Genomic DNA, 16,761 nt, shown 5'->3' on the forward strand with positions numbered 1-16,761 from the left:
ACACCGCCTCTTTTGAGTGTTAGATTTTGTTCCAATATTGTTGTTTGATGGGGCATTCCCAAATGATTTTTTTTTATATATATATATATATATATATATATATATATATATATATATATATAGTTTCAAACCATGTTGTGAAGGTTTATGCGTGTAGGAGAAGTCCCAGTGCCCAACTGCAATTGTCATTCTGGGGCATAGTATGTTGTGTGTAAATAGTTGATTTGGATGAGGCAAACGCAATCCTTAAATTGCAAGATTATGAGGTGCCATCTTGGTCTCTTCCAATTTGTCGTCCTTCAGCTTGCCCAGATCTCCCTCACAACTACAATGAAGAGTTGCCTTGGCCATTAACAACCAGAGTCTGGTACAGCAGGCTGTACCTCTCCTCCCCAGTGACTTCATCATTAATTTGGCTTCCAGAGGGTTGAACTCTACGAGTTCTGCCTGTCGTGTCTTAAGGGGTGCATGTCTCAGTTGTAGGAACCTAAGGAATTGTGAGTTATGCATTGAGTTTTTTTTCCTTGGGGGTTTTAAACGACTTCATGCATTTTTACTCCCTCTCCTCTCCCAATTTTGAAATCCCTATGCAGACTTATCCCTTGAAGACCAGCTGTCTGGTCAATCATGGTAGCCACTCGTCCAGCCACTGAAGGGTTTCCCTTGTAGGTTTTTTTGTACCAACCAATATAGTTCAGCTTGCCACGCCATGTGCATAACGTAATTTTTGTTTACCTCAGGTAGGTGTTCAAGGATTTTAGCCCTATACAGGAATTTGAGTGGTCCCTGTCATGGAACATGTACAGCTTCAGTCGGAAAGTTGGGTTCCCTCTTTCCGAACTTCCAGCCACTAACTGTGGTCGGCATTGCAACCCAGTTATAGACCTGGGCGTACGCCATTCTCATAAGTTGACTGTTTTTACAAATCAAACGCTTGGCTGTTTACCTGCTCACAAGTATTCCTAAATAGGGGCTCGTACTTTATTAAGAAATTGTTGTAGGATTTCATGTGCCAAGTGGTCGATACCCTTCTTTGGATCCTGAATGTATTTGGCCAGTACGGTAGCCATTTTGGTATGTATTTCGGGCGCAAAGCAACTTTTTTCCCTCCAAGGATGGACATGGGCATTCAACCCTCAGGCAGTTGTGGATCTCTTTATCAGATCCTACCTGGCACACAGGCAGCCATCTCCTCTCCTGGGTCCTATTCAGTGGACCCGGTTTGGAGTATGTCCTCCGCGTCTAGCATGTCTGATGTCTTCATTTGGTCCGGTTTGGTTTGGCAGAATTCCCATTGGTTGTCCAATGTGGAGCATCCAAAGAGAGACATCATGGCCTATCTTGCCCCATTCTCCGTAGGAATTCCTAATGGAATCGCATTCCTCAAGAGATTTAGGAGTATGAGGACTGGCAGTCTCTGGGTCTGTCCCCACTGCATCTGTGACTATAAGAGGGTAGGTAGCAGTTGTGGGGCCCTGGGCATTATCGTGGCTGTTTAGGAAAACCTTTTTCAGTTTATCAAAGGCCCCAGATGGACGCCTGCCTTGTGCGTAGCGTCTGTCGAAGTGCACGGGAGGATCCTGGGAGTTCCTCTCTAACAAAGAGGGGTGTGCACCAGTTCTGTTTCAGCCGCAGGAGTTTTCTTTCAAAGTGGTCAGCTACTGACGAGACCTTCTTATGGATTGAGGCATCCACCGCCTACTTCGCACTCACTGTTACTCTGCTTGCAGTGGGGACTGCCCGGCTTTTCTACGGGAGCCCATCCTTAATACTCTATTGGCTCTTTGTTCCTTTGGTGGGGTCATCCGGACTGTTCCATTGAGCGTCAGCAAACTCCCTCAAAACTCTCATACTCACTGTTACTCCGGTGGGTGCCGGAAAATATCCTGGCAGTACCTTTATGTGTTAGAGCCCCCCACCCCGGGTAGTAGCTCACTCTTACTTGGTGGGTACCGGCAGATATCTTGGCTGTACCAGTGCGTGAGAGCTCACCTCCTGTGTTTTAGGAGATGGCCATTACTCCTCCATCCAGGCGTACGTGCATCGGAGAGGCGGAAGCAGCAGTGTTAAAAAACAAGAAGTCAGCGGTTGTTTTATTTAGTTGCTTCGCCGTGAAATGGATCCAAACAAAAGAAGCTCGCGTGTGGTGCGCGTGTGCCACAGCGAGCCGTGGTTTCAATTATTGCGCCCGTGTCTGGGCACGATAATTGAAACCACATGGCCTATTGGTGTCTATTACGCGCACCAATAGGCAGTGGGAGGAGCAATGCGCTCGCCTCGGGCCAATTATGTGCAGTCTTTTACAGTAAGACGCACGCAAAGGCCAATGCGGGAGCTCAAAAGGAAAGGCACACGTGCGATTCCTATGTCAGCTTAGATTCCCCGTTTTTTCACCTACAAAATGTCTCGTGCTGCGCGAGCACTGTTGCGCAGTACACCGCTAGGCGCGACACCTTTAAAAAAAAAAAAAAGCATTGATTACACTGCTGGAACGTTACCGGTGGTGGACAGAATGAAGCCATAATTCATTGAAATGTCCTAAGGCTGTGAAATAATAATTCAAGCTATTGCTTGAGAATGTAATCTGTAGGGTAGAACTCACTCACTCACTCACACACTTTAACCACTGATATAAAATAAATATTTATTTTCTTTTAGAGAGAAGACTACGCAGAATTAAGGGATTGTCTCAGGAAGTCACCTCCAAGGACATGCTGCACACTCTTGCCCAAGCAAAAAAGGAGCACTGGGACAGACTGTTAAGGGAAACCTTTCAGTCAGAGGTTTTCGTGGACGATCACGAATGTGATGAGAGGTAATGAATTCACCGGTATGGAAACTGATGTGTCGAACACCTGTATCTTGGAGCTACCTATATGCAGAATATACACCCCAGGTGGCGGTGTCATATGACTTATATTGACCTTGAGTTGGGTTAGGACTGTGGCTGATAAGAGGCAGATCCTTGAGTTACCCATGGACGTCCATTTTTATTGGTGAATGAGCATATTGCAGTGCTTGCAGGAATGCATGTATGGGTTATGCCATTTAGCTGAATAATATCTCTGCACCCTCTTGGCAAAGTATATCCTGTTAACCTAGTTTTGCATTGCACAGACACAATCTGACCACTGCTAATATTTATACCAGCTACCAACCTGTTGAACCTGTGATTCAGTCCTTTTAATAATAAAGTACCCCTATTTCTCCCGCAGCCCCCATATGCACACATACACTTTTTGGCATGATGGATTCACATTACTAATGATTTTTCTTCTTTGATATCTGTAAATGAGAACTTCACTCTAACCAATGCTGTTCATTAGGATTTTGAAACATGTACATCTTTCTGACTAAGTGTTAATAGAATGGATATACAGATGCTGGTGCTAAACTGCTTTAGACTAGATTCATATGTTGGGAGAATCCAAGAAGGATTTTCACTCGGTTTATTGACCTTGGAGGGATGAAAGGCTGAATCAGCCTATCGGGCATGGGGCTGCAACAGAAAGTGATCTGCCTTGTATACAACAAAGGAGAATTTATATTTATCCAGTCACTGACTCATCCTAGCACAGTCTCCATCGGCTTGATAACCACCACACTAAAAATTACCCCCACACTCAAATTGTTGTTCCTCCTTTAAATCTATCCAATTTTAAGGAACGTAGGACTTTCCTCATTTCAAAAAGAAACCTAGGAATCGCTGATTCTGTCTTCTGCTCTCCAAGTATGACCGATAATAGTGGGCGGAGATGGAGGATCTCAAGCACTTTCCGGCCTCTTATATGAAGCGTGCAAAAGCAGTTGTCCAAGAGGAAAAGACCATTTCTAATGCGAATATCAGATGTGCTTTTGATGCCACAGACACAGCTGCCTGGAAGCCCGACACCAACTTTATTGTATGTGTTGGGTAAAATCAATTGCAGAGTTAATCATGGAATTATTAAAACATGAAAAATGTGTTTAATACATATATTAAAAGCATACACTTTAATAAAATTCTGGAATTGTCTATAAGTAAAGCTTCCTGTCCTCTTTGTGAGGCATCCTTTAAGACACACTCTGCCAATGCTAAATATTTTATTAAGCTTCCCGTTTTTTTTGTTTCCCTTAAAGCATAACTACATAGCTTCTGCAATTATTTTAACCTCTTTTTCAGAAAAAATGGGGCATAAATAGTTCTTGCGCTGTTCCAGTAATTTTGCGCAAAAACAGAATGTGCTCAGTTGTTTCTTCACAAGAGTGACACAAATCACAAAGCTGCTTATTTTTAGACATTGTCGAAGAATCTTCAAATTAATGTAGAGTAATACATAGTAACCTAAACTTTAAAAATGCAATTGTTGAGCCCAAATATGTTTTTTCTTTTTAGAGTATATGTTGTTAGAATGTTTATTTCTTCATGGTTTATTTAGTTAGGTCAGTGGAAAAAATTACCTGCTATAATAGTTTTCTTGATTAAGTATTTTTTCTTTAACTTGTATAACCCTGAAAGTTCAGTCACTGGTGGTAATTTATACTGAACAGAATTTTGTGTCATCGTATATTCAAAGATTGTGACAACCCTTTTGAGGGTAATTCCTTCTTAATTAGGTTTTTTTGCATTTCCCTCATTGGCATTTATGCAATTTTAAACTTAAGGATGTCGATGTTGTTTGAAACGACCAACGATGGAAAGCCCAGCTTTACTCCTAATTGACAGTGAGGTGTGGAAGTTCTCAGATTAAATTTGATTCAAATAGTCTTTCATGAACAGTTTATTAAAGATTTCTAATAACTTGATCTTTGCAGGCAAAGGTCCCATATATAATCAACAGTAGAAGTTTAGTGATTGTGACAGTCGTCGTGTTGGTCCAATCGGCCGCTCCATATTTTCTAGAAAAATATCTAATCGCCCCGCAGACTTCTAGGCTTTTATTGGATCGATGAACAACATGGGTGCTCCATGTGAGCTTTTTTTTTAGATTTTTCATCCTCTGGTATGTGTATTGCTTGAACTAGTCAATTTTATGATTTCCAAGGACTCGTGGAATTTTGGTTTATTACATCTCCAAACATGATTTTTGTCTTTTTTGTGATTTATCGTCAGTCTGTTTTAAGTAGTTATATCCTTGAAGTCCTTTATTTGTTGCTGTAACGCTATCTGTGTAGAAGAAAGCTTATACAGGTGACCTGGTGAATCTAAGTAAGTCGCTTGAGTCTGATATTTGGAGAGTCACCATTGCTGTGGTATAAGATTTTGTGTAGGTCAGCAATTTATAGCGAGAAAAGAAGAGGGGCTAGGATGCGACTTATTTTTAATCCGTTTTCAGTTGCAATTCTAAATTTTATACCTGTTGCATCTTGACCATCAGAGTTTTATTTGAACTCGTGTCACTATGAATTTCAATCAGTAAATGTCAATAGCAGCTGGCACTGATCAGGGGTGGCAGGGCAGGGTGACAGGAGGTAAGGGGTAAATAAGAAATTAAATAAAACCTACCTCCTGTCTGTGTTGCCATGTCCTCCTCGTTGCGTCTCTTCACTCCGGCCGGAACAGGAAGGACCCAGGAAGCACCTAGACTTCCCTGAGCCAATCACAAAGCTGCAATGCAGCATTGTGATTGGTCTGAGCCCCATGGTTCGGCCCTCAGACAGGGACTGGGGGCCTGGGCAGGTTCTCCACCTAGGCTGGGTGGAGAGCATGATATGTGCGCATGAATGTTTGGCCCGCTAGAGATGGCCGGCCAAACACTCATGCCGGCCAAACATTCATGCACACGTAGGGAGTGAAATCCACTCCTCCCCTCCTCTGCTCTTTCAGCAGAGCAAAAGAGACACAATTGATGTACGGAATGCAGAACAAATCAAAACATTCACCCCCAGTCAAGAGATCTGGGTTAAATCCATCATTCTTTTGCTCACCATGCCACCCCAGTTTAGACCTGGCCATATGCAAATCAGTCTTGACCCTGTGCCTCATGGGAGCAGTCCAGCCCGAACTGCCAAACCAGGTCCTCCCCTGGACCGGAAACAAGCATCCTAGGACTGGTTTCGGGGTTTCACCCCTCTTCAGCCAGGATAGCTTGATTCCAGTGGCACAGTGAGCCCAGGACCCACGCCCCACTTCGGACCTCACTTTAATAAATGTGTTCTCAAATTTCGAACTTAAGCACGCTTTTTAGGAAAAACAGACCCATCATTAAACCCTTCAATTGACCTAATGCGAGGATGACCTTTGCCCAGCAATTTTAGTAGAATGTGGCCTGGTACTCGGTTACTTCCAGCTTTATTAATGCTTCTGTTCTGTTTCCATGTCTCTTATGCAAGCCTAGGTCACTCAAGGTTTGAAAAAGCACACATTAGACCTGTTGTCCTGCAGCAATTATCGACTCCTAGCTAACATAACATTATTTGTCAAACTATGATCAAAAGCTGCAACTGTCCAACTGCAGCCTTTACGGACAATCCTGGGATCCTTGCTTAATGGCGGTCCCTAAATACATATGGATTCGTTATCTGCTTTCAGTACCCTTGACCACCACCTCCTTTTATCCAGAAATTGCACTGTGGTGGAGTCTTTGATGTGACACAAGATTAGTTCTATACGATCCATCAATGGTAAGCTGTGGTGTTGCTTAGGAGTCCGGTTTATATGAGGTTATCTCATATAAACAAGAAAGCAAGACACCGGAGTGTACAACACAACTACCACATCTCATAAAAGTAGCAAATATCGACTATAGTTCAACACCATTTGCATGTGGATAGTTAGATCTCTACAATTCGCAGCTAGAATGGCAGAGGTAAGCTTCTTTCCTTCTACTCAGCGCATCTCTGATGGTCCTCACCCTAACTGAGGTCCACACGTGAGGAGAAAGATGCCCCTATAGTCGCTACATCCAGATTTTATCACATTTCTGGGGGCACCCCCTCCCTCAGTAGATTGGTTTCTCCATGCGCATGCTTCTGTCTAGCCCTCTTTTCTATTACCCAAGCTTTTTTTTTTTTTGTGGGGAAAGGGGTATTTGGGTGCGTCTTTACAGTATTGAGCAGTGTCGTTTTGTACTATAGAGAGCCGTAGGAGATTCTTTTGTACCTGTTAAAGTCAAATTCCACATGGATATGTGATGAGGTCAGTTTGGGATTATGTGGCAGTGACCAGCCCAGAAACATTCCCAGTGTGTTGATTTTCCCCCCTCGTGAATGGAGCGTGTGTGTCACAGCTCCAAACTGTGTGCACAAAATCTCCAATGTTGCCATGCCACCTTAAGCTTTTCAGGGAAGAGAAGACCCAATTCTAAATCCTTCCCTCTTCTATCCCTCCACTATCCATCTCAATCCAAATAACTGACTAACCTATCCACCACTCAAATTACTTTCATATTTCACTATACTAATTCACCACTAATCCGTTATGGGTTCCTCAGTAGCGGGCTACTTGCCAAAAAAACACTTAGCCGCCTCGCCAGGGGTAGTAAACGTTATATAAATTCAATTACAATACAATACCTCTCATCTAAAGGCGCTCCTTCGTAAAGTATACTAGTGTGCAAATATTTTAGCTGGATAACACATTAATGACTCTCACCACGGGAAGCCTCTGCCTCCATCCAGTCGTCATCTGAGATTGGGCCCAATCCTCTTCCCATGCTCAGCAGGGCACACTAACGGAGTCCAGGGTGTGAACATTATATTATGTCTTTTATTGTTCAGCATCAATGTACCACTACTCCATAACGTATATGTATGTATTCACAACACTCGTGGAGCAGCAAGTGTAATTATATATACTGCTGAGCAAGGCAAGTTCTTTTGCTGGCAGGATTTCTTTGTAAAAATACTTTGCTGGCTAAAAGTGAAATCGTTGAATAAGATTGGAATAGAAATAGAGTTCCTCCTAATAGACTCCACCAACAAACTCCAAAGGGCCAAGGCTCTATATAAAATTATATTATCAAGAATATATATTGTGATGGCACTCGAGCGTAAAGTTTTGGGAGTGACTTTGGATTTGTAGTAACAGTGTAGTCTCATGCTACTGCAGTTTTTGCTTTGTCTAAACATATCCCATTGCTGTGCTGCATTGATATGTTTTTAACTGAGATGCTTGGATCAACAACAGGCTGAGCTATCACTAACTTTATAATAGACTACTACAAAGACCTACATCTAATGGCCTTTGAAAAGTGCTAAATCATGCTGCCAGCTTCGCAGAACACAACTTCATAAGGTGCAAGTGCTACAAACAATTGCAGCTAGAGCATGGGCAGATACCCCATATCTGGATCATAATACATATGTTTGAAACGTCTGCATTTACTCCCTTTTACATTTACTAATCGGGTCTGGTGGCTCAGTGGACTAGTGCGGCCACTGTAGGGGCCCTGTGTTTGACCTCATGGTCACAGGTTCAAATCCCAGCGGGTCCCCTCAGCCTTTTATCCTTCTGAGGTCGGTAAAATGAGTACCGTTGGGTAACAAACATCTTTTATTCAGCGCCAAGATACCCTTGGGTGAATGTGCACTTTACAAATACACATGTTGTTTTACAAGTACACGTTATGGTATGTTTAAAGGCTAAAGTTCTATTTAATTTGCTTGCAGTCACTCGCAAAGTCTTGTTTGGGAAGTCATGTGACTATCTCAAGCATAACCTAAAAATATATTCCATAGTGAGGTGCTTTAATATGAGCTGTAAAATAGTGCTAGTCCCCTCCTAGAATGAAAGGGCACAAGCAGGTTGGTGATTGTTTGCTGTGTTGGTGAATCAACAGTGAAATTGCCTTCAATTATATCAAAGGACTCCGCGGTGTATTTGGTGGACGAGATATAGTTTTCTTGACAGGGTTGTGAGTTATGGTTTTTGCTGCTAACCAGTAGAGGTTTCGATTTGAGTTTCATTGTAACTATAACTTAACTGTGTGGTTTTCTTTTTAGGTCTCGCCTGACCCAGCGCATGCGCTGGTCTGGCGAGACTGATTGAGAGGGCTCCAAAATGTGCTACCAGGCCAGCCTAGAGCTACAGTGCATGTGCGCGGGCGCGCATGCCACGCTTTACCGCAATTTACTTTCACATTCACGGCCACTTTGATGTTTGATTGCGATCACTTTCGCCGCCGCTTGGCATAGCCAATAGGTCTCGCTTTTGGGACCTTAAAAGTATTTAGTTATGCAACTGTTGCATGGCTAAACACTTATAAGGTCCCAAAGACGAGACCTATTGGCTATGCCAATGCTTGTTATACCTGTCTTAATGTGTATGAGCTGGAAAAAACATAACTTCCCCTTAGCAAAGATTTTATTTTGTGTATATATAACAAGCATCTTCATAAAAGTATCCCCAGTCTGCATTGTTAGTTGGCTACTGAGATTTCACCCAAACCCTGTGCCCAAACCTTTGTAGTGACCAACCTCTGCTCTTGGCATTTGGCTCTGGGCAAATGACATCTTGCCCTTATTTCTGTGCTGTCGTTTTTTCAGGACGCTGGCTCCGGTGCCTAGCATCCTATAATGGTTGCCACAACAAAATGTTTCATGTGGATGATCTAGAGAATGAAGACCCTGCCCTTTAAGAAATATAAAAACATACAGAATCGACAGTTCTAATTGGATGCCAAACAACCACACTGGTGGTTCACTGTAACCTGGAAGATTTCAGTTATACAATTTTTTCTTTGTACAAATCCCCATATTTAATAAATAAACTCTGCCCCCAGTAACTGTAAATTGCCTCTGTATGCCGCTGGGTGACATGCGTCACTAGTTTTGTGATCAAAGGGGCCGGTGCGCAGTGTGTGGCCAAAGATCATATCAGTCCCCTAGTGTCTGCTTTGCATAGCCAAAGGCTGTGTGCAATGGGTGCTTTGGGCACTGCTGCTTTGCTCAACATACTCTGCACCTAGATCCTACTGATGTATGCAGTATGGGTAGCATGCTTGGCTAAAAGCCATGCACACTGGGTTCTGTGGGTGATGGCTGAAGCCCAGAACTTCTGCCCAAAGCCCACTGTGCTCAGTCAAAGGCGTTTTGCAGTGGGTTCTTAGGGTATTGGAACTGGGCAGGTTGTAGCCAAAGGCCTTGTACAGTACTCATTAAAAACCTGCTAATCTAATGGAAACCACTTTGTTTAAGGGATGTCCTTGTTATTTACCTAGAAACAAAACAAGAAATTTATTATAAAAATGCATATTTGAGAACCTTTTTTTTTTTTTTTTTTGCATTTCCAACAATCGATGCCAGGGACTCACAAGCCCTCTTATTTCACACGTATGTTTTTAGGAAACTGCTTGTTGTTCTTCCCGATCTTGTGTCCTTGTGGAGGTTTGTGATGCCATTGATTAATGGTAGAGCAGCAGTTGATACCTTTAGTTTCTCCTAAAGCATTCGCCTGTCAACAAGGTCAAAGTTAGCCATAAAATAATGAAAGGCTAGATCTATGTCCATTCCAGTTATTTTGTTGGTTCATATTCCAGATGGTGTAGCATGAGGGCCTGGCCAGTGATTGATAGCCAGGCTCTAAAGGTGCCTTGTTTGGCTGACATGGTATTTCGTTCATACCTTCTGTCTTGTAATTCTCTTGGGTCAAGTCTAGACTACATCTTTGAATCGATTTCTAATATGTTGATGGCCAACGAGAAGCTGGTTTGAGCACTGGGGCCTTCTTGTAGAGCAGAGTTTTCATGTTGGCCTTCAGAAAATCCATATGGATGGATCTTTGCAAGGCTGGAATCATGACTTTAGCCTACCACTAAGAGCTAGTCTTAAACAACTCGACTGGAAATAATCTTGCCTCCGTAGCTTTCTCATTTCATTAGGCTTTTGAAGGCTTGAACAACACCATTGTCCTTTAGCTAGATAATCTGTTTCTTGTTAGTAGAAGAGCCCTAGTTTCTACGTGCTACAATAAAAACGAACTCAAACGTCTGATGTCTTCATCCCCTCTTATTCTGCAAACAAGGACTGAATGGGACGCACCTTGAAAGTCAAAAATCCCTTTGAGATGAAAGATTATTGACCCTCTCTCTAGCTGGAGGGATTCCAACCCATTGGTAGCCACAAATCCAATATCCTTCTGTAGGTGAATAATGGAGAACTTAGTACTTCATGCTTCAATTTGATGTAAAAGATTGAACATTCCCTTTTGAAACGTAACCAAGACAAAATGTCATGCAGCCAGAGCAGGATGCCACAGGAAGGCCAATGTTTGTTTTGCTCATTTTTGGAATTTGTCTTTCGCAACATAATGGCATTGTATGATCAGTGCACGAGTCTTATGTGTTAGTGCTGTATGCACATTTTTGCATGAAGCGAGGGATGATCACACTTTATATTAGTGACAAAGCTCATTGTGAGCATGAGAAACGTTAATGGTTGGACCAGAAGAAGCATTCAGTGGGTCATTCGATGTTGGCCTGCATCTTCGGGGCTGATTGACTGCTGGGGCAGTCAGCTGCCCCTCTGGTTTCACCTCCAAGTCTTCGTTGAAATAATCATGGCGAGTTTAAGTCGGGGAATCAGGCTGTTGTGTTAGCACTGTGCGCACAATTTTCATGAGGGTAGGTTCAGCCGCAGTATGTTTGGAGCAAAGCCCACTGTGAGCACACGCTGGCGGGACCTGTCGCTGATGGACTGATAGGTCTGCCAGATCCCTGATTGTTTTCAGCTCTTGGCTACTGTCAAGTATTTATTTCACCACCCATCTCTATAACTATGCAAACTATGTCTGTAATTAGAAATTTTAGAAATAGTCTTCGCCCTTCAGTTCCAAACATACAAATGAATATAAGGAATGTCCACTGTCTGTGTGTTCGTGCTTGGGTGCTCTGCAAGAGGAGAGAGCAGCTACTCGCATGCTCTCCAAGGTAGCAAAATAAATACTAATACATGGAGAATTCTGATGCTAGCATGCCACTTGAATTCAACAACATATTATCCTTCCATCAAATGTCTTTATTCCATATTTCCTACGTATGTAATGTTATAGCCAGCCAACACGTGTTTCGTCAAGCGGTTGTGACCCAATGATTTCTTATTGCTAGGAAAGATGCATGTTAATGTACAGTCAGTCCAACATGATCATGCATGAAATAGTGTTTGTTTGTGATTGTCTACACTGAAGCACAGGAAATGTTATACTCCATCGGGTATGAATACAAACAATGTTTGGGGTATTTATAAATTTAAACCTTATGTAACATTTATTTGCTGATATGTTTATAAGTGCAGTGATAATTCTTGTCTAGTGATTTATACAAGAATATCATTCAATAAATTGTAATACATTATAAAGGATCCTTCTTTCTGTGTGGACTAAATCTGGGATTTAGGGTGGGGCATCTGCAAAGTCACCTGCACATGTGTAAGATCTGTGTCTGTGCCAGGTTTGTTGGCTCCTAAAACATATATATCCTGTGCACATAAAGGAGTGTCATTGTGGGTTGGAATTACCTCCCAGTTTTCATCGCCCCAGAAAAGGTCATAATTTCATTTTTGGGTTTCAAGAAATCTGCAGAGTATGACCTCCAGAAATTTAAGGGTAGGAGGTAAAGGCCCAAATGTTTACCTAGTTCAAGCAACATCGTGTCTTGGTCAGACCTTTACTGTCGGGTGTGGCTCTGATGCAAAAAAGACAGTTGATGGACAGACTGCAGAACAATGTCATACATTCACCCCAGAACAGAGATCTGGGCCTAAATCCATCGATTTCTTTTTTTTTTTTTCTTTTTCTTTTTTTCGGCTCACCATTCCAGTTTGAACCCAGCCATATGCAAATCAGTCTTAACCCTGTGCCTCATGGGAACAGTCCAGCCTGAACTGCCAACCAGATCCTCCCTGGACTGGAAACGAGCATCCTAGGACTGTTTTCGGGGTTTCACCCCTCTTCAGCCAGGATAGCTTGATTGCAGTGGCATGGAGAGCAGGGAGGACCTGGCTTGGCAGTTCGGGCTGGACTGTTCCCATGAGGTACAGGGTCTAGACTGATTTACGTATGGCCAGGTCTAAACTGGGGTGGCATGGTGAGCAAAAGAATGATGCATTTAACCCAGATCTCTTGACTGGGGGTGAATGTTTTGTTTTGTTCTGCATTCCGTCCATCAATTGTGTGTCCGGTGTGGCTCTGATGCCACAATAAAGGAAAAGGCGATGGGTTGATGCTGGTTGTTACGGCCTGATCAGCCTTCTCAGAGCCAGTGCCAGGCTGTATGCAAAATTAGTGTTTACAAGCTTCGATCAATGAGGGCAATATTAGCTTCAGAGAAAGGAGCAGAGGTGATCAGAATTTCTTGGGTCTTTGTGGACCTAAGAACTGTCTTTGGACCAGAATTCATGTCTAGATATATTTATTGCAAACAAAAAACCTAGTACAGCATTGATGTCTGATAGTATAAATCACTCAATTGGAAATTGATCCCAGTAAACATAGCAGTATTGAAACCACATCAGTTGGACTCTCCTTATTCCTTACAAACACTTACAAGTGTCTTAGCTTCCGAGCGTGGCTGCAAACGAACTAAAGAGTCTAAAAGGGTGGAGGTGGAGTAAAATGAAAGCCTAACTAGGCTCGATTAGCATTTTACTCTAGGTTATCTGTCATATCAAATAGTAAACGGCTCCTTTAACCTAAAAGAGAGGATCGACCTCCGATAATTAAGCTTAGAGGCAAGCTTTTTCAGAGAAGTAGGCCTAAGCAAGGAGCCAACCTGGCCTGTCTCACATTCCTCTGCATTCCACTGTGGCTGTGTGACCCCAACAAATGCTGGACAGACTCTATGTGAGGGAAATTAAAGCTGTTCCATTACGTTTTCATGAATGCACAATACCGCTTCAAAGCCCTCTGCTATATATAAAAAAAAAAAATCCTCTGCATTTCCTGCCTCCGCAATATAATATTTCCACGTTGCATGCACACTTATTGAAACACCTGCATCTTCACCCAAGAGAAGCAACAATCCGGTTTTTTGGGCTGTTGCTTTTTGCATAGCTTATATTTGCTTAGCCTTGGGTAACTCCACCATGAACACATAAACCCTAGGATATCTGGATGCCAGTCCTTTATTAGGAAAACTGGATACCACGCTCACCTCTACCCGGCATGAAAAGAAGGAACCCAATACGCCTTCGTGCAGTAAATCGCTTTACGCATTTCCTTGCCTTTGCAAGGGTGCCCCTCGGACAGACCTGAGATGAGTATTTCAAGCTACATTCTCTACGGCAGGAATCCCTAACCTTTTGTGAGCAGGAAGCAACATTTGAGAATCATTCCAGTTGGTGAGCAACATCCGAACCACAGCAGAAAATATAACCGATGCTGGAGTAAAATGAATGGAAAACAAATTAATATGATAATGTTCAGGCTGCCTGTATAACGCACACATATTTGCTGTACTGAATAGTATATTGAGCGATCATCACTCTTATTGTCCATTTAAAGCAGAATATTGTCCAGTGACAGTAATCATAATTTGATTGAATTTTAATACCAATTTATCACAGGTGTGGGTTTTTGCAAGGAATATTTGCAAAATATTGGCAAATTTGGATTTTAAAGAACTTTGTGCCAGGAAAGCAGGTTAGTATTGGGAGGATTCGCCTGTTGTCCCTAATTTTGCAAAATTCTTTAGTGTAGAAGTGGTGTATTTTGCATATTAGCCTCAAAACCTCGGATGCGAGAGAACATTAACAATGATATTTGAGGCAAATTATCACTAAGAATCTTTTGGACATTTAGTGTTAAATGATATCTGTAAAAAACATGAAATCGTAAACCTTGCTTGAAATTTGGCAGGGTTGAAACCCACTTAATTTGGATAGTTTCTTCCCATGAACTGTGTCTAAACTGGAGTTGAAAACCGTACATTTTATTTATATCAATGTAGAAACATTTGTATAATGAGATAGGATGTGAAGAGCACTATTGCATAGTATTCCAGTAACTTTGTGGGAACCTGGTAGAATGTAAGACCAATTTACACTTGAGATTTTAGCACATTTCCAAACTTCCAAAATGCTCCTTCTGTGCTAATTCCGCAATGGAATTCCACTTGCTGGCTCACAAATTTCTAAAATCCAAATTCAGAAGTAATCTACACGTAGTCCTACGAGACATGGGCACACCTGTCATGTAGCTTTGTGAGCTGCATGGCATTCACTTTGAATTATGGGGAAAAATACTGTGCTCCACATTTCCATAGCATAAGGCCAGGTGGACGGTGCTTCTGTTGGAACCTTTAAAAGATTACTTCTTTTTAATACATCTGCTTCCTAGACACTCAAACCTTTGTGCTTCTACTATGTAATCGATAAGGAAACAAGTGTGAGTGGAGTAACTGGACACCATAGGCCCTTTAAAAGAAAATAAATGCTTGCTCTCTAGCACTGACAAAAACCACATATGTAAAGTTATCCAGTGAGCACCATTTTATTGTGCTAATGTTGTTCATGAGTGTTGGGGCTGCTGCTCTAGGGATTTCACCTTGTTTTCTAAATGTGTAATTGAAGCACTGGCACACTCTTCAAAGTGTTTTTGGCAATGATTCTCCCTTGGCCTCTGCTTTACCTGTTTCTAGCACTAGAATATGCTGACCTAAGTGTCCCACATCTTTCTTGTTTAGGTCTCGCTTTAGACGGCGCATGCGCTTTCACATGCAAGTCCTTGCGTTTACTTACAGGGGGATTAAAGCCCACCCTTTTCTTACAATTGGTTGGTGTTATCACTCATTTCCTTGCTTCTCTTTAGTCAGCACCTACCAGCTTTACTTCCTCTGTGTTAGTCCCTCCCCTTAACATTGCGCAAATGTTACTTACTTGTCCAGGGTCTTTCCATGGCTCGTGTGTTCGGAACTTCTTTATTTTAGTTGCAGCAATCCATAAGAGTGCTTGTGTTTGCAAACTATTCCCCATCTCCCCCCACACACACCTGCCCCGCTCCACTAGTTGCCCCCCTCCGGCCCCGCTTTGTTGCTTGCCTGCATTGTTGCTTTTCCCTCCCAACTGCTCTTTTTTGCTTTTCCCTGCTCCTTTTTGCTTTGCCCCCTCCCTTCCCCCCGCTTGCGTTTTGCCCCCACCCTCCCTGCCTACCATCCATGTTGCTTTGCCCGCACCCATCCGAATTGTTCCCAGGACCCACCATAAAAACACATTATTACGCGGACACCACTGGCTGTGCCATATCGCTTTTTCACGTTCACCCACCCCCATTTGTGTTGCCTCCCTCCACTCCCTACGTGTTGCCTGCTGCCAGATCCTCCCTCCCGCCAGCAATAAAACATTTTTTTACTATACCGCAATCCACCTGATATTTCATCCTTCCTAGGCTTGGACAATTATAAGTCTGTTAGGTGTCACACATTGAACCAGAGTCTCTCTTACTCTAGCCTGCCCTGTTCCTTTCTGCAGCCGTTTGACTTTTGTTGCACGGTCGCTGCATTCAGAGATCCCTCCTTCCTTTTCCTCCCCCTTAAATCCACCATTCACAAAATAAGGAGCAAGTGAAGAGTTACTCACCGAGGGCTGGTTCAGTGGACATTCTGTTGCTGTCTTCACTGTGACGCCTCGAGCATGAGAACAAGGAAGTAACCAGCATTGGCAATACCAATAGGCCTCGCCTACTTGAGAGCTATTGCCTTTGTCAATTTCTTTTAGCCATGTTGCACAGTCAACGTGGCTGCTGTGCAACATGGCTGAAAAAACATTGACAAAGCTTATAACTCTCGCGTAGGTGCCACAATTGGCTTTGCCAATGCTTGTTATAGTAATGCAGCATTTAAATCAGCGACT

At 42.7% G+C, this 16,761-nt stretch overlaps 1 protein-coding gene across 1 annotated transcript in view; it reads left to right on the plus strand.

The window, feature by feature from the left end:
* CCDC32 (coiled-coil domain containing 32) overlaps window positions 1-16,761 on the plus strand; it is a 36,578-nt gene that overhangs the window by 15,531 nt on the left and 4,286 nt on the right. Inside the window, exon 3 of the mRNA XM_085626866.1 lies at window positions 2,659-2,815. Within this exon, the coding sequence (XP_085482992.1) occupies window positions 2,659-2,815 (157 nt within the window). The remainder of the gene's footprint in view (window positions 1-2,658; window positions 2,816-16,761) is intronic.

The sequence above is a fragment of the Triturus cristatus genome, chromosome 9 (genome assembly GCF_964204655.1).
Source record: "Triturus cristatus chromosome 9, aTriCri1.1, whole genome shotgun sequence".
Lineage (NCBI taxonomy): Eukaryota > Metazoa > Chordata > Amphibia > Caudata > Salamandridae > Triturus > Triturus cristatus.